We start from the raw sequence: 17,628 nt of genomic DNA on the forward strand, positions 1-17,628 counted from the left end.
GGTTGCTTTTAGCCGTAGGACGGGTAAGAAGAGCCTGTCGTAGCCTCCTCGACCCCAAACTCCGTTATCTTGCTGTTCCTAACCCGTAGTAGCGCGAGGGCGGATAACGAGCACTCCCTCCAATGACATACAGAACCTCAAAGTACTGCAACGGCCAGACGCGCAGACGGGCCATGCGCCTCGTGCCACGTACGAACCTATAATGTTTGCATACGTAAGGGTTGTGCTTTTGATCCCATAAGATCCGCCTTGCATAGAGGATGTTTTGTTCGATGAAATGCAGAATTTGGAAGGCCAGATCAAGATGACACGCATGCAAGTGGAACCAGGTCAGAAGGATCAGACGAACACACTGACATCCCACATGGCCCTCGGTTATGCGTGGCGAATAAGTGAAAAAAAGAAAAAAGAAAGGAGACGAGAGAAGCAGGAATACTACCAAGAAAGGGCCTACCATGAAGTTAGGCACGAATCCATAAGGCCGGCGAATCCTTATGATGTGAACCGTGTACGATAGGGGTGAACCACATGTACATACTTTCTCCTGGCCAAGTCGACCAAGCCCGCGAGCGCCATTGTACCACCGGCGCCAGGCTTCAGGCGGGAGGACGGGCTGCAGCGCAAGAGAGCGGAGAAACGCTGCACTGTGGTAGTACACGTTCCCGCGTGGGCAGGGATGTCCACCTGGGCTTGGTGAACGATCGGAGATGTTAATAGATCGAGAGATACCACGGTGGCGGGACCGACTGGGGCGCTGTGTCAGGCTGCTCGAGTTAGCAGGCGACACGTTGACCGTAAGGCGGTGTTGTAGGCAGTCCGAGGCGCTTCAAGGGACTGGGACGTTGCACGATGGTCGATGTGCTTCAGTTGTTCATGAATGCAAAACCGGAATAGGAAAGGGCCAATTGGACGGATGTATCGTGTCCAACACCCCACAACACGGCCAGTAGCGTGGTGGATGTGATGGGTTGCGAGTTAGTGCGAGCAGCTGCAGCAGCTTCGGATGCAGCAGCAAGGCCATGACGTGAAGCAGGCAGCACTTCTTACGGACTAACATTGCATGTGCGGCTGAGGCGCAGGCTAGCAGGACGATCATCTGGCAGACGCAACCGGACAAATGGGCACAGAAGCAAGTGCGGGCCGTGTTGCCACCGGCGACAGCGGCGGGCCAGACTGGTCGTGCATCTCGGAGCTGATGAGCTGATGAGCGTAAGAAAAGATGGTGACGAAGAGAAACCGGCGGTGCGGAGGAATTCCTGAGGTAAATAGCCGGGAATGCGAGAGGGTGCACTCGTTAGTGCGCGGTGCGGGCGGGGTAGCTAGGGGACGGCAGCGTGATGATCTCGGCGAAGGTGGTGGCCGGGATGGCCTTGCAGGGCCGCGTGACGGGCGCGGGCGCGAGAGCGGCCGTCGGTGAGTGGGCGCCGAGCAGCCATCTTCATCTGCACGTCGAGCGTTTTCGTCCCATGGGTGGCAGGCGGGCACACGGGGCCGGCGGCGGCCAGTGGCGGTGAAGCTTGGCTGGCACGCTGGCTGCGAGGCAAAGCGCCGTACGATGAGAGTCAGGGCCGAAAAAGAATTAGCCGGCTGGTGCGCGATTGGCGGTGGCCCGTCTCGAATCCTGCGGACGGTACGGAGGACGCCCATGGTTGTCAGCACCTCCGCGTACGCGCGCTAGACGGCGCCCCTCTTGCCTGCGCCCTCCTGTACTTACACACCCTGGGCCCCAGCAGCGTGCATTGCGCTTCGGAACGCCGGCCGTCCCACGACACGACGTGTGAGAGGAGAGGCGCCGCCTGGCAGTCGCCCGGCAGCAGCCTGGTGAGCCGCCGTGGTGCAGCATGACCAAGGCTCCGCGGTGCTGTGCCGCGTGGCTTCACTGTCTGCGATCGGCCGCCGCCCCTTGGTTTGCCATGTTCCATCAGGGGGCAAAACCTCGGCGGTGCCCGGTCGTCAATGTCGAACGCGTGCGGCAGCTGATATTGTGCTCTATGCCTCGTCGTGGCGGTTGGGTGCCCTCGGCGGCTGCTGCGCCGTGTCAGATCAATGGCGCCCTCGGCGGCCGCCAGCAGATACGACGTCGGCTCCGTTGCAAGCCTAGCAGGTCGAGGAGCAGAGGCCCGACTGACAGCCGGCCACCAGCTTCGACGGTGTCGCAGGCGTCGCAGCCGCGAGTCGCCCTCTCGCCGCAGCCGTCGCCCGCCCAATCAGCGCCCGTCATGGCTGCACGTCGCCGGCGCCGCCGGGCAAAAAGGAACGACTTGCCGGCCGCACGCAGCGAGCCCGTACGAGACGAGCCATGGCGGACCCGCACCAATATTGCCAGCGAGCGTCAGCCGTGCGTGACGCAGCCAGCGCTCTCCAGCCTGCGTGCCACTGCTCTGCCCGCAACTCGGCGGCGGCTTGAGCGGCGGAAATTTCTTGCAGCCGTCGCACGCTGGAAGATCAGCGCTTCTGCGGGATGCGAGCCGTGTGTCTGGCCACCATGCAACGTCTCAAGTGGGTACGGCGCACGCCAGTCGCCAGTCGGGCCTCGGGCGTCCATCGCCATGCCTTGCGCCGGCACGTCGGCGGTTGATAAAAAAAAAAAAAACTCCACAAAGGATGTGCTCCGGCAGGGCGACCGTATTGGCAGGCGAAGGATCTGGGATTGGCATGCTGCTCGGCGGCTGTTGCTCGCCGCGCCGTGATGGGTCTCGCGTGTGTCGGTGGACGCGTACGCTGCTGCTGCAAAGCGCTTTGCCAAATGACCGCACGCCCGGCAGGCAGCGAGTTGCGGCCTGCGTGGGCGAGGGTGGGTTATTGGTGGCCGGCGCAGCCACGGCTCTGGCCTTGCGACGCGCTCCGTGACGCAGGGAGCGGGCGAATGGCGGCGGCCGGAGGCCGGGGGCACGGCCAGTGAGCGGCGGAGGAGAGTCGAGCGCCCGGCAGGTCGAAGGTTCGAGGCGGAAGATGAGGATCAACGGGCTGCGCGTGGGCAGGCATGGCATGCGCTTGTTGAAGAAGAGCCCTGTTGGAGCCACACGAGGAAGCGACTTCTTTCTTCGGTGAATGACTCGCACTACTGCCAGCCCTCTTACATGACGCTAGCCATGGGACGGGCTGCTCACTTGGGCGAGGTCTGGACCTGGACTTCCGCATTGAGGCTTAAGGCCTTTCGTGGCGCGGGCATGGGCCATGCCGGGATGTGCCGCGGAAGGGAAGCACAAGCCGCCCCCAGTGCACCGCCAAACCGATCCATCTTCTGCGCAGCAGCAGCACGGAAGAGGGCGGAGACTTTCGGGTGCATTGCCTGATGCGGCGGCGGCGGCGAGCTTCATCGCCCTCACAGCCACGTTGCTTGCCGTTCGGTCATATGCCGCCGCCGTACGTCATCTTCCCTGCCCACCTGCGGTGCGACTACACCACCGGCCGCCGACACACGCTGCGCAGGTGCTGCCTCACGCCTCGCCGTCTGCCGCCCGCCGGGCGTGCGTGCGTGCCTGCCGGGCTGCTGTCGAGGGCGGCCTCGCGCCTCCTGATGAGGTGGAGCAACAGCGTTTCACTGAAACCGCCGCCCGCTGTCCCACTTGTCGGGGCATGCGGGCATGATGCCATGACGCTGGATCGTCGCTGCGGACGGAGATGGCATATCGGGCAGAGTCAGTCGCCCGCCGTGGCCGCGCTGAGAGCCCTGGGTTTCGAGTGAGTTGTGGCCGCCGACCCTGCAGATCTCAATGGTCGCGGCACGCTCAGCAAAAGACCTTGCCAATGCGGCGCGGGCATGGGTCGCGCGAGCCCCAGGGCAAGCGTCTTCTTTAGCTCTCGTACCACGCTACGGTGGAATGCGCTGGACGCGGCGGGTCGGGCGCCTTGCGTCAGCCTGTCAGCCAGCACACAGGAGCAAGCCAAGCGAGCAGCCTTCCAGTGGAGCCCCAGATCGCACGTCCATGCAGCTTGTCGCTGCACCGGCCGATCGACGGCCGGGTGCGCGCCAGGGGAAGACAGCCCTTCGGCGCTTCGACGGCTCACGTCCACCAGGAGTACATATGTATGTACGAGAGTCATCAGCAAGCCACGCCGTGAGACGGCACCGAGCTGCGCTCGGCGGCATTGGCCGCGCTGTCGACGTGCCAGTGAAACGCCGTACCTGGGCTCCCGCTGCGCGCTGCTGCTGCTGCTGCACGCCGCCTGATCCGGCGCGCGGACTTGCGGCCGGCGTGGGCGCGCGCGCGTCGAGGCTCGTGGGCGCCCTCCGCAGCGTCGCCCCTCACCGCTCGGCGGAGGGCCATGACGGCGGCTGATCCGGCTGACGTGCGGCTTTCAATCAATCAGCATTTTGGCCGTTTCAGACTCCACTCGCAGCGACGAAGGCGCCTGGGCCGCCGTGCAGCCGAGCTCGCACGCAGCGGCTGAGCGCCGGCAAGGGCCGTCTCAATCTCCGTCGAGCGTGTGGCACGGCCGTTGCAACCCCAAGCCAAGGATGCGATCCTGCACCACACGCCCGACAAGGGCCGCGCTCGGTTTAAGGCCCGGTGCAGGAGCCCACCACGCCTGGCACGCAGGCAAGATCCCTGTCGCGCAGGCTTCCAGAATTATCATAGGTCCAATGGCAACGCTTACTGCTAGCGTCGTAGCCCCGGATCCCAGCCGGCGTCCCAGCCAACACCCTCGACCACCAATACCGCGCGCCCCGAGACCCAGCAGCCAAAGACCCCTTGGCGCCCTGCCGGCCGCCGGACAGATCTTTAGGGCTCATCGTGCGCGCGCCATTGGCTCGCGCCCCCGGCCCTGGCCCTCCACACCACGCTCGCAAGCTCGCAAGCTCGCTTTCGCCAGCGCGGCTAAAGCGTGGGCAGTCGCCTGCCGAGCCTCATGCGCGATCGTCCTTGCTCGAACATCGCCCATGCCTACCTAGTGCCACCGCGCCGCGATTGACCGCTCCCTCACAAGCCACGGCCCCCATCGTCATGCGTCGAATGCGGTAGGTCGGTAGCTGACTGCGCGGCGTGCAGCCGTCGGTTCTCTCACCTCTCGTCACCCTACCCAGTTCCGTCGCACATCCCTACCCGCAGCGCGGGTGGTGTTTTCGCGCCTCCTGCCTAGCGCACAGGTTCCAACCAGCGCGTGCGGCAAGGAGCTCCGTTGCGCCATGATACATACCCGCGCAATCAAGCCGCCTCCGTCGCTTGCCCGCCTTAGCACTGTTCCCCGGCTGGCCCGCTGATTCGGCTGTCGTTAGTTTTTCGTCGGCTGCATCCACGATCATGATTAAAGATCAGCTTGCCCAAGCCCCCCCCAGCCCGTGCCACACCGGCTACCTGCGCCCAGCTAGTCGGTTTGACGATGCGCACGCCTGCTGCCATCCCCGTAAATGGGATTTCCGCTAAGAACGGGCGACCTGCGCAGGCCTGGCCCCAGCTGTGAACCGGGAGTTCCACCGAGGGTACATGACCCTAGTACAGCCCACGAGCCGCCGTATACTACCCACCGAACCTTGACACATGGAGTAATACTCGTCTGTCTGAGCGGGCTTCCGACCTAACGATCCTTTTAGCTGCCTCAGCCCCTTGTCCCCGCCGAACACGTATGTTGGCATCCATCCCATATAATTATCTCCATGGTCAGCCTCCTCCTACGAAGGCCTTTTGGACACAGCACCCGACCAACACAACACAAACACACCAAGCATGGACTACTCGCCAATCTCCACCACCTCCACCTCTCCCCTCTCCTCCCACCGGGACTCGAGGATCTCCCATGGCGGCTCCTCCTCCAAGCGGTCGTCTCGCATCGAGAAGCCGCGCACCGTCCACGGCAGCCCCACCGGCCTCGAGAGACGGAAAACCACCTCGGCCGCGAAGCGCTACGTCACGCTGGAGGACCGCTGGAACATGATGTTCGGCTCGGGCGACGAGGAGATGCAAGACAGCACCACTACGAGCGGATTCTCGTCATCGAACCGTCCCGTTAGCTGGCACCCGTCATCCTCCAACTACTTCAACTCGAGTCCAGCCAATGACCTCGCCAGCCAAGACGGTGGCTACGGTTTCCCGGATCAGGCGTCAGCATACCCTAGTCCCGCTTCTGGCTACGCCTCAAACTCGGCATTGGCCTACCTCTCGGCCTTGGCGCAACGCAAACAAGAGACCTTTCCCCTTGCAACCCTCGACAACGATACGTCGATGGACACCTCCCCCTTCCCGGACTACCACGAGCCCTCTGCTCAAATTACATCATTTCCGGACATGACCTCTCAGCAAGACTGGACTTCTGCCCAAGCTTCCACTTGCCACCCCCAACCCCAGGCCGGCTCAACAGAAGACCCGGAAGCCGATGCCGACTGCATGGAAGACGATTCGCCCAAGGAGTCGGGCAACGTGCTCGTCGGCATGGGTCTCTACGACCCGCCCAGCTACGAGTCGATCTTGACGTCGGGGCTGGGCAAGGGGCTCAAGCTCGAAGAGACGTGGCAGCCCCCGTCGGAGATGGAAGACGACGACGACGACGACGAGGACGACGACGACGACAGCTCGGACGAGGAGAGCATCGAGGAGGCGCCGGAGCCGGCCAAGGCGGGCGAGGAGGCGGAGCGGCAATGCTGGACGCTGCAGGCGGCAGCGCAAGCGATGCCGGCAGCCGATCTCTCAGGACAGAGCTTCCTGCCCGAGGACGAAGAAACGTATACGAACGAATGGTGGTACCAGCAGCTGAAGCGGCCCACGGCACCGGTTGCTGGACTGGGCTACGGCTGGCTGCAATCTCAGTACTAGGAATGATGACCACATAGCATAGCATAGCATAGCGATTGGCGTTTTGTGTATCCGCTGGTTTCAGAGCCGCGTTTTCGGGACTTTTGTCCGTGCGCGCTCGCCTCCGCAGGCCCTGGGCGGGCTGAGGACGGCATTTACAGATACCCCACCAGTGTTGGTAGATAGCGAAAAAATCAAAATTACAATACGATAGTCCCAAAGCAACGCTCAGGTCACGCACGGCTCGGGAATGTGGGTGGAGCGGGCGAACGCTTGGATGGGTAGGGGTCGGTCATGCAGGGCAGGGCTCAGAGCGAGCCAAAAGAAAACTGATAGTTTGCTGCGAGGGTGGGTCTGGTTGCGGCAGCGGGACGGGCTTTGGCCATGTGCAACGCCCGCGGCTTGGGGCTTGGCTGATGTCTCCAGCCGGCTGGATTTGCGTCTGACTGTGGAAAAAAGGCGGGCTGCGTATGGCGGGGGCCGGGGTGGCTCCGGTCGTGTGCCTGCGCAGGAAATGTCGTACAACGCGAAACAGCATCCAGCATGGCGGGGCGGGCAGCATGGGCCGGGCCTGCAGCCAGGGAGGGGTTGGTGTGCGTGGCGGCATCCTCCAGCGAGTGAGCGAGTGGGCTCCTGGCAATCTCATCAGCGTGTCGTCTGGAAGGCGAGTCTTGCGCGGCCGGCCTAGCCTAGCGCGTTCTTTAATTCAGCACAGCACACTGCCTGACTGACGGCCCGCCTGCTAGCCGCCAACGCCTGTCTTGAGCGCGCACCCGCCCGACCACGCAAATTTGGTCACATCCTCCTGCCCGCCTTGTGCGCGCGCACACGCTCAGCAACCCCTCGCAGCGGCCATGCCGCGCTTCCAAATCACCCCCTGGCGCCAGCACGCCGAGCTGCTCGCCCTCGGCGACCGCCTGTACCATGCCGGCCCCGAGCACCGCCAGAACGCCGTCCTCCTGGTGCGTGGCCCCTGCCTGGCCCCCGCTGCATGATGACGGCGCCGTGCTCACCCCCAAAGCAGATCTCCGCGTGGAAGAGACGAGCGCCGTTGCCGCATGCTCTTGACTCGACCGCCCAGCTCGTTGATGCCACGCTCCACGACGATCCCCAACGCGCCTCGGTCCTGGCCATCCGCAATGCCTACTGCGCCGCCTTCAACCGGTATGCGCTTAGCTCTCTCTCCTCCTGTGCCCGGCCGGCCGTGACTCGTTCCGCCTCTGATGCACTTCTCCCGCCCGCCCCGTAGGTTCGTCACCGGCTTCTGCGACACGGTGCAGAACAGCTTCAAGAAGATGTCCATGTACGACATGGCCGCCGAGCTGGACATGCCCACCAGTTTCGTCGAGCTGCGCCATGAGGCCACGCACGAGGACCTGCCCTCGCTGCGCCGCCTGCAGATGGCCACCGAACAGGCGCTGCAGTGGCTGTGGCACCATTACTGGTCGAGGCTCGAAGCTCCGCCGCCGCCTGCGCCGCCGCCGCCGCCGTCGCCGCCGCCTGAGCCTGAAGACAGGGACCACGCCACGGGCCCTAGGATCCGCGCCAGTCTGCACCGCATTCTCAGAAGCTTCGTCGGTGGGAGGCGCGAGGAAATCAAAAGAGACGGCCCGAAGTCGGGCGTAGAGTCCCGCTCGAGTGGAAGAGCCAGCGAGCAGATTATGGCACTAGGGGCCGTGGAGAGACCAGAACTGCTCCGTGATGAGGTAATCTCGCTTCTCCTTGCTGGTCGAATGATTGTGCCTTCAGATGCCAGGTGGGTACCGCGCGGCTTCTCTGCATGCTTCCCGGTCTGCGAAGCTGACCACCAACGACAGGGTTGGCGGCTCCCTGGACGGTGCGCACCTAATCTGGGACAGTCTGCTGTGTCGGCTGAACTCCGACTTGCAATATGTTGAGACTCTAGTCGAGCACATGTTCCGGTACATGCTTCAGCCATCCAAAGCCGATGCCAAGTCCGATGCGTTCAAGGCTGCCATGTACAGCTGGATCCTCCATGTCTTGACTAGCGAGCCGTGGTCGTCGTCTTGCTCAGGCGACGTGCGGCAGGGTTTGTGGTCGACCACCATGACTGCGTGCATGACCCAGCCGAGCTACTGGTCGAAGAAGCTTGCCAAGGAGTTACTTTTGGAAGGGGACGATGACTTCCAGGACGAGTGGCTACCGATCCTTGAGGCGACCCTTCCCGAAGCTCAATCCGACGGCGAGGGGAACCCAACAGAGCCCCCCTGCAAATCCGATGCCGTGTCTGAGTCCCAATCAGACGAAGAGATGCGCGATGCCATGTACGGGCACCCAGCCTCCTTTCCCGCGTTTCCTCGACGAAGCGAGGCAATCGTTGACATTTTTAGCAGCAGTGTGGAATTCTCGGCGGCCCCATCCGCTGACGCAAAGATTCAGCCATGCCCGGGTGGCTGGCGGAAATGGGAAGGAGAGTGGCGATCGACCCCCATCGGCCTCGTTCCTACATAACCGCTCCTCGGCACCCTTGCTCGGAATCTGCCGAAAACACACAATGATGCGAGGGATGAATAGTAACATGCTCGACGTTCCGCGACCACGGCATGTCCCAGACCTTTTGCAAATGCTACAAGAATAGGCCCGCAGTAGCACACTGTTTATCAGACATTTACCGGCGCGCCTCAGGTATGGGTGCTCGGGTTGTGAAACCCTCGCCTTGGTCGGTCTGACGGCATCTTCGGATTCAACCTACCGGCCATCGTATCGGAACGCGCCAGCATGTGAGTGGGAGAATGAGGGATTGGGCTTACGGACGGTGTGCTCGGCTCATCGTTTCCCGCTACCCACATGCCGTTCGTGTTACAAGAATAAAGAAAAAGCAGCGGAGCATGTCTGTGGCGCTCATGCATGTCACCTTTGCATCGCAGGACGTCGACTCGACAGCGTGTATCAACGCAAGTCAGTTTTCATAGCTCCAATCTCTGCAGATTTGATGCTTTTGAATCTTCCCGCACGCCAATCGTTTTGCATGCAATCAAGCTGAAGCGAAAGAAAGAAAAAAGCAATCCTCCAGACATCACGCCTATATGTCTTTGATAGCCCCACTGTTGAGTGCTTGTGGTGCATCTGTGATGCAAGAATTATGCGGGTTCTTGCTTTCGCGGATGCCAAAGGAAAAAAAAAAAAAGGACGGCGAGATTCCCCAGCCGTGCTACCCAGGTAGGTCTCAGTGCCACCCTCACAGGCTTACGCAGTGGCACTGTCAAGAAGCGTGGGAAAAAAAATCATCGTACCCGACACTTAGGGCTGTTGCCTGCCGACAGCCATCAAACGCAAAATAAGCCACAAGCCCACTGTTTCTACCGGTCTCCCTTGTACAATAATGTCTCCATGGTTATCCTGGTATCACTACCCGGCCCTCCCACCTTGAGTCTCCCGACCCATCACGATCGACTTTTGGTCTCCCGTCACTGATTTACAAGTCGGTCTCCTGATCTTAGGAGCCTATCAGCCTCTACTGTCGTTACTCCTTGCCCTTTTGGTCTCACCACGATCTCTCCGGGAACGCTCCCGGCCTCCATTCCATGTTGAACCTTTTCTGTGCTTGACGTCTGCGACTCCCGTCACTGGAAGTACGCTGCGTGGGGTTTCGTTGACGTCCATTTTCCTCGTCTCCCTTGGCAGCTGCGTAGCATCCCTTTGCAGTCTCCTCGTCTGTCGGTACTGAAGACATTGTGGTTGCTGTATCAGCTGCCGCATAGTAGGACTGAGGCGCACTGTTTTTGCGTCTTGATTGAGACTGCGGCTGCACCTGCTGATGTGGCGACTCATATGGCTGGGGAGCTCCATAGTACTGGAAGAAACGAGGAGCAGGGGATGGCGACAGTGGGAAAGGATATGAATACGGGTAGGGATACAAATAATCATGGCCACCCCACCAGCCTGGAAAAGGTGGAATGTATCCGTTGTGCTGCACCGAAGATAACTGTGGACTGAGTCTCTGTTTGTGCCTTGGGGCGGCGCTGTTGAACTCATCATATGGCGGTCGCCTTGTCTCCTCATCCGCGGAGGGGTTGTCATCACCGTGAGAACTTTCGTCGGTCGTAAAAGCGGATGAACCGTCTGGGCCCTCAGCTATCGGATCTTCTGTGTACCAAGGCTTCCACGCCCGACGATAACCCACATACTGCATGCCTTGCGGCTGCCGCTGCTGTTGTCTTCCTGCTGCACCATCCTGCATGTAATACGCCGCTCTCACGTCCTCAAGTAGCGGCCGTCCTCCTTGTTTGCCACTTCTGGCCAGAAGCGCACGCCACCGTTTTTCCCACTGACTGCGCGTCTGCAACTTGGTCATGTTCGAGACCATGCCCGACCCATACCCATCCTCACGACGGGACAAGAAAGCCCGTACCCAAGTACGCAACGGCTGGGGCGGCGGCTGCTGCTGCTGCACCTCCTCCTTGCCACCGTCATCGTTGTTGGGGAAATAGATGGTTTCGAGCAGTTCGATCGGATCCTCGCCCGACATTAGAGTGCGGCGGGAGTACAAACGCCTGATAGCATAGGTAGCGAGCTCTAAGAAGCCGATGGCGCTGGCGAGGCGATAGACGCGGATGTCGAGGAGATGGTGGGCGCGAGCTCTGTGGTGCTTATGACGACGACGACAACAATGACCACCATCATTATCAACATCAACATCAACATCATCATCTTCCTCTTCCTCCCCCTCCTCTTCTTCGTCGCTCTCAGAGCCAACATCACGAGCATCCCCTCGAGACCCTCGAGCCTTGCGACGACGGCGGCAGCGGCAGCGGCAGCGGCAGCGGCGGCGATGAGTCCCGACATCTGCGCTGATGACAGGCGCCCGGCCTTCGCCTCCAGCCCCTCCACACGCCCCATCCTCCTGATCTCCCGCTGCCTCCGCCCACCCGGCGCGCAACCACCCCGCCACCGGACGGTACGTCTCGCCCCTCAAAAACTCCATCAGCGCGCCCACCTCCTCCTCCCTCCCGACGTGTCGCGGCAACTCGACCCAGCGGCGCCTGCCCTCCGCGAACACATCCTCGCGCAGGCTCCTGAACCGCTCGACGGCGGCGCGCGGCACGCCGATCGGCTTGTCGCCGTCGTACACGAAGGCGACGGACGCGGACGGCGCCGGGCGGCCCGTCGTCGAGGTGGCGTGGAGGTGGCCGCCGCCGCCCCCCTTGGTGGTGGAGAAGGAGCAGGCGTAGAGGTGGTTTTTGCGCATGCAGCGGGGGGCGGCGGCGAGGAAGGGCGCGCACTCGGCTGCGTACCAGGCGGAAACGGAGTCGAGGGGGATGACGGGCACGGAGGCGGGGCAGTGGGTGCTGTTGCGAGGATGATGGTCGGGGGAAGCGGAAGAGGAGGAGGGGGAGGAGGAGGAGGAGGCAGTGCCAGCGAGCTTGGTGTTGGTCTTGTTGGTGTTGTGGTTGACGCTGCGAGGGCTCCGGACAGACTTGTGAGGGGATGAATCGCCCATGCGTTGCGGGAAAGCGCTTGGGAGCCTGTGGCCGAAGCCAATGGGCAACGGTCGTTCGCGGTCTGCTTCGCATTTCGCGGCTTGGGCCCGTATTTCCCATAAGATGGCGGCGAAGGAGTTGCCGTGTGCAAGGCAGTCCTCGTCTTGGTCACAACTGCCGTGTCTTTGCCCTTCTCCATCAGAAATCCCTCTTTCGCCATCCTCATCATCTCCACCGTAATAGCGTGAGTACGTTCCAACACTCTCACAAACAACCACCAAATACGCATGAATCATGTGATGCAATAGCGTCCCCACAATCTCGTCCCTGTTTGCACTCTGCAGCACTACGGTATTCAGCTCGATCTTCACTTTGGCTTTCACATTCCCTTCAGCCCCGTCTCTTACAGCGCCATCACTCCCCCCAACCCACTTCTCTGGACCTCCTATTACCCTGGTTCTCCCGCTAATATGCCTATCCAAGCTCGTCCACGCCAGCTTCACAACGTGCTCGTCCAGCAGGCCGTCAAAGACGGAGGTGCTGAGAGAGGCGAAGATGAGTGATGGGAATGAGCGCCATGCGTGAGACGAGATAGGGAAGTTGCGGGCGGCAGTGATTGCTTCTGCAGGAGAAGGGATGGAAGGGGGTGTGGTGAGGTTGGTCCGCTTGGGAGAGCACAAGGGTGCTGGCAACGTGCGAAGGTGGTCGATCAAGCGGGCCACAGCGTAGTAGATGTTCCAGGTGCCGGGTTCTGTGCTGGAATTTGTGCGGCTAAGACGGCGGGGTCTGGCTGCTGAGGGGGAAAGTGAATGCGATTTCAGTTTGGTTTCATTCCGGTATCGGAGGTCCGATGGGTGCCCACAACTTTCATCGGATGACGACGATGTGGACGACGCGATAGAGGATTCGGAGTCGACCCAAGGGGAACTGAGGAACGGATATGACTTCATTGTAGTGCTGAATGATTTCGTGGGATCTGGATCTCGTGAGCAACTAGAACGCCGACTGGCAGGTATTTGTACACTGTTTCTGTCAGTATGCCTCCTGGCATTGATTGATTTCTTGGTACCAAATTGCACTGTTCGGTAGAGGGTTCGGATGCGTTGGTCAATAGTTTTGGCATGGTATGGAGACGCTCGTTTGTAAACAAATCCGTGTGACTTCGAGCGCTTGTCAAACTCTGCAGTGAAGCGAGGTGGTCTATCAGCTTCGCGGCCCTTCAATTGAGGGCAAACGCCCGACAGCCAGCACCTAAAGACACCGTAAGCCACATTGGAGCGAGATGCGGACGTTTGAAGCATCTACACCGAGATCAACCCAAGCGATGTCATCTGCGGGCGTAAAGACATGTTGCACCTCGCAATAGCATGATGAAGCGGATCACCGAAAACGGAGTGATGCTCCAATTAGAATGACCAGACAGCCGTGCGGCAAGCAACGCCAATAGCGACTGTTGAGAGACGAGGAGAGAGCGCAGCAAGCGTAAGTGATTTTGCTGTTCAAGTGCAGTCTTTCTGAATCCGTAGAAAAGGAAAAGGCAGCGGGGATATATCATTTAGACTGCTCATAACTGAAGTAGCTCCAGCCAAGGAGGAGTGAATAGGAAAGTCATGAAAATTTACAACATCGTCCGCCATGTCATGCCAAAGATGGGGGGCCGAACACGTGCGATTGGTCAATTGGCGGGAGTCCTCCCACCCTAGTCGTTTCCGACCGGTCGCCTACCGCTGAGATCGCCCACCTCGGAAGTGAAGGAAATCAAAGCGCAAGACCCAAAACACTTCTATTTTGGCCATTAAAGACGCCTTGCTGTGGAAATGTGCGCTGGACAATGGTGTGCGGGCCTTCAGTACCGGGGCCTGCCGTAATCGTCGCGGTCGCCAACGGTGCTGCGGCTGTCGCCGTAGTGCTTTCTCCTTAGAGCAGCGAGCCTCTTCTTCTTGGTGTGGGCGTTGACATAAGTGCCAATGATGAAACCAATGATGTTGAAGAAAGGCACCCATGTCTCCTGGGGCAGGAACTTCTGGGCGAAAGCAAGAGCAACGGGCGAGGTGATCCAGCTGACCTTCATTACGGGCATGAAGCCAGCCTTGACGGTGGCGCGCACCTGGTGGAAGGTGCGAGCGCCGGCAATAATGGCCATCGAGGTCAGATAGACGCCGTTTTGGATGGGGGCAATCTGAAGACGCAATGATCAGCGGGATGAGCACGCAACAATGACACAGGGACCAGCGGGCAGACGCACGACCAGATTGCTAACTAGAATCTGCAGGATCTTGGCCTTCAAGCTCGTCCGGCCCTGAAACAGCTTCTGGAGAATGTGGATGAGGACATGGCCGAGCGGGGCGCTGACGAAGGCGCCGTAGATGGCCATCTTGGGGACGCGCGAGGTGAAGTAGCCGCCATCCTTGTTGCGGTCATGGGCAATCCACGAGGCGAGAAACTCCTGCAGGCCGGAAAGGGTGCCCGAGGTGAGCATCTTGGTGCGCAGCGGGTTGCTCTGGAGCTGCTTGAGGTAGGCCTGTGGGGGGCAGAATCAGCGGGAAGTGCAGCAGCTTGGAGGCGCAGAGGACGAGCGCACCTGGAGGTAGCCATTGGCGCCGCCGCCGCGGGTCAGGGCCTCGCCGACATCGTGGACCAGGTCGTCGTGCTTGCCGCCCTTGGGGATGGGCGCGGAGGTGCCGGTGGAGGTCTTGACGGACTCCTTCTCGAACTTGACCGACATGGCGGGAATCAGCGAGCGGAGCGATGGGTTGCCGGGGACGAGGGGTGCGAGGCGACGTCAGGCGGAGGGGTGGGCGCAGCGTGGTGGAGAGAGGACTGGAGGTTTGTTGTCGGGGCGCGCAGCTGTCGGCGGCGGCGGAGGCGGAGGCGGCCGAGGCAGGCAGGAGCCCCCAGCCTTCGGGATTTGGCGCGATGCGACGGCAAATGGAACGGGCACGGTGACGGCGCGTTGGCGCCAATATGCGGGGAAGACGCGCATCGCCAACAAACCACTCACCTCGCTGCTGATATACTACTTACTCGCACCTCACAACTCATCCTCTGGCGGTCTGCTGCCACCTCGACGCCCTGCCACCTCGACGCCCTGCCCGCACGTCCTGCCCGAGCGTCCTGCCCGAGCGTCCCGTCCGCTCCAACCGCCCTGCTCTCGTTTGCGTGTCCGCACAGCTGATGATCGGCGCGCGCTCTCGTGAGGACGGACAGCCATCGCGCGGTCTGCAACCAACGCCGGCGAGGAGGCGCCGAACGGACCGGCTGGTGTCGTGAGGGCGAGCGGCGCCGGCGACGGCCGATGCCAGCGAAGGGCGGCGGCGTGTTGGGAGCTTGGTTGCTCTGTCGTCAATGCTCGCGGGACTGGAATGCCGGATTGCGATAAGAAATGCGCAGTTGGATAAGACAAAAACGAATTGCTTGCTGCCTCACTTCATTTCCTCCCATCCTCCCTGCGACCTCAACTAGTCCGTGAGAGCGGCGCTGTGCTGTTGCTGCTCCTGCTGTCGCGCATTCAACTGCGCCAGCCCCCGTCGCTCCTGCCCGTCCGGCAAGCTCACAACACCAGCCCACTCATCCTCCACTCTCCACCTTTGCTTCTGCCACCCGCCCGCTGTCATTCCTTTGCAAGCCCCAGAATGGACAAGCCCATTGTTTGACTCCGCGAAACACTCCCACGCACGCCTGTTTCCTCTGCCTTGCCGACTTCTCCAGCCGCCGCGATTCAACACCACGCCGCGCCAGATCTTCTAACCCGATTGCTTCGATCACGCCCGCTTCGCCTCACCATGCCTGCCATCCGCGACAGCCAGCGTGCCCCGGGCAGCGATCCGCCCAAGGCTGGCCCTGAGCCGCCGGCAGCACAGCAGGTGTGCATCACGCGACCTCACTTGAGAGCAATTTACTGACTGCACCACCAAAAGACCCCTGTGGCCAACAAGATTCCGGACGCGTCGCAGTTTCCCAGGCCACCGCGCGCTCCCTACACCCCGCATTGCACTCATGTTACCATGACCCGCGCCTACGGCGCCACTTGCCAGAACTGCAACCGCAAGTCTCCCTTGGGTTGGGTCTGGCAATGCACCTACGACGAGGCCAACGATCCCTGGGACGCCGTCAAGGGCCGCCAGTCCGCTGTTGATGCTTGCGATCCCTCCGACCGCATTGCTGTGATGAAGGCTCTCAAATTCCACCAGTCCGTCATCGACCAGGCTGAAAACGGCCTCTACACGCCTGAGCAGATCGACCGCCTCATTGGCCAAAAGCAGAAGGCCCTCGATACCATCAACGGCCAGAGCCCGGACAAAGCTGCCGAAGGTAATGTCGAGCAGCCTGAAGCTACGGACATGCGCACTTTGATTGCTAACTTGGTGCGCCAAGAAATCCGCGCCCAGCTCTCCTCTGCCAGTGCAACCACCGTGGCTAAGGAGCGCGCCAAGCACGCGAGAACCGTTCACCCCAGGTGCAGGTTCAAGTGCTGCCAGTCTTGCCGCGCTGACTTCAGGGTAAGTAAGCTCTTCCAAGTTGCGAGGGATCCACCGCTCACGACTGTCTTCAGAGCCGTTCTTTTGAGTCCTTCGATGCTGTGCTTAATGGAGAGGTGAAACCTCTACGCCCGGCCGAGATTTCTACATTGCCTGTCCGCGATGCCCGAGTCATGCGTGATATAGGCATGAAGTCCCTTCCCCCCTTGATTGAAAGTTCAATTCCTACCGACTCAGAGAACAGCGAGCCCGACGACAGCGAGCCCGCAGAGAGCGATCTTGCAGACAGCATCCGTACCTGGAGGACCACCGACTCCGCCCATGAACACCGCAGCCGCGAGTCTGCCCAAGCCCGGGCCTTCTACCGAGTCGAGCCAGTGAACGACATGGGCATGTACGAAAGTATGCACTTCAACGATTTCTCCTTCCGCCGCAGCGTTCGCAACAGCGTCTCGCTCGCAGTCAAACACGTCTTCGGCAAGCGCCGCGAGTCCTCTTCTGATGGTTCTGCAGTCACCCTTCCTGTAGCTCGTTCCGCAATGTCCTCCAAGGATCCGCAAGATTCCGGTCTCAGTCTTCCAAGGTCCTTCTTTTCTCCCCGCAACCCCTCGATATTGGCCGTTGCCCCCAGCACTATAATGCGCGAAGGCATTCCCACGCCTGCACCTACCTGCTCTTCCAGCTCCAACAGCAGTGTTGCCGACGATGAGGGTGGCGTTAATCTGAACAAGGACTCTGTCCAGATTTCCAAGCCCGGTTCTCTACCTCAGGCCCTCATTACTCAGGCTTAACGACGTTCGCGAGCGTATCAAGATTTCTACTCAGCGGTCACGGCGTGCCAGAGCTTCCGGCACTTACGATTTTATCATCAACGACAAGCGTGCTTCAGTGTATCACTACCAACTTTTCTTTCGGTTCGGCTTCTTTATAAGCTTCTTCTTTCCGAACATCGTTCGGGGTTCCTTAATTGGGCTCAGG

At 60.9% G+C, this 17,628-nt stretch overlaps 5 protein-coding genes across 5 annotated transcripts; 3 read left to right on the forward strand and 2 right to left on the reverse strand.

Moving 5' to 3' along the window:
• Window positions 1-5,669: 5,669 nt before the first annotated feature.
• BKCO1_570001 (uncharacterized protein) lies at window positions 5,670-6,752 on the forward strand (the record flags this gene model as incomplete). Its single annotated transcript, XM_020277446.1, has 1 exon — window positions 5,670-6,752. One exon carries the CDS (start codon window positions 5,670-5,672, stop codon window positions 6,750-6,752), a length of 1,083 nt encoding a protein of 360 aa, XP_020126945.1.
• An 833-nt stretch (window positions 6,753-7,585) lies between these two features.
• On the forward strand, window positions 7,586-9,203 carry BKCO1_570002 (las1-like protein; the record flags this gene model as incomplete). The annotated part of the gene is made up of 4 exons (XM_020277457.1): window positions 7,586-7,693; window positions 7,756-7,895; window positions 7,981-8,487; window positions 8,549-9,203. The coding sequence occupies 4 exons, from the start codon at window positions 7,586-7,588 to the stop codon at window positions 9,201-9,203; spliced, it is 1,410 nt and encodes a 469-aa protein (XP_020126943.1).
• Window positions 9,204-10,236: 1,033 nt separating this feature from the next.
• On the reverse strand, window positions 10,237-13,122 carry BKCO1_570003 (uncharacterized protein; the record flags this gene model as incomplete). Its single annotated transcript, XM_020277468.1, has 1 exon — window positions 10,237-13,122. One exon carries the CDS (start codon window positions 13,120-13,122, stop codon window positions 10,237-10,239), a length of 2,886 nt encoding a protein of 961 aa, XP_020126944.1.
• Window positions 13,123-14,018: 896 nt separating this feature from the next.
• BKCO1_570004 (uncharacterized protein) lies at window positions 14,019-14,897 on the reverse strand (the record flags this gene model as incomplete). Its single annotated transcript, XM_020277479.1, has 3 exons — window positions 14,019-14,351; window positions 14,418-14,693; window positions 14,754-14,897. 3 exons carry the CDS (start codon window positions 14,895-14,897, stop codon window positions 14,019-14,021), a joined length of 753 nt encoding a protein of 250 aa, XP_020126941.1.
• Window positions 14,898-15,954: 1,057 nt separating this feature from the next.
• Window positions 15,955-17,441, forward strand: BKCO1_570005 (flagellar motor protein; the record flags this gene model as incomplete). Its single annotated transcript, XM_020277490.1, has 3 exons — window positions 15,955-16,035; window positions 16,090-16,671; window positions 16,725-17,441. The coding sequence occupies 3 exons, from the start codon at window positions 15,955-15,957 to the stop codon at window positions 17,439-17,441; spliced, it is 1,380 nt and encodes a 459-aa protein (XP_020126942.1).
• Window positions 17,442-17,628: the final 187 nt, after the last annotated feature.

The sequence above is a fragment of the Diplodia corticola genome (genome assembly GCF_001883845.1).
Source record: "Diplodia corticola strain CBS 112549 chromosome Unknown scaffold57, whole genome shotgun sequence".
NCBI classification, from domain to species: Eukaryota; Fungi; Ascomycota; class Dothideomycetes; order Botryosphaeriales; family Botryosphaeriaceae; genus Diplodia; species Diplodia corticola.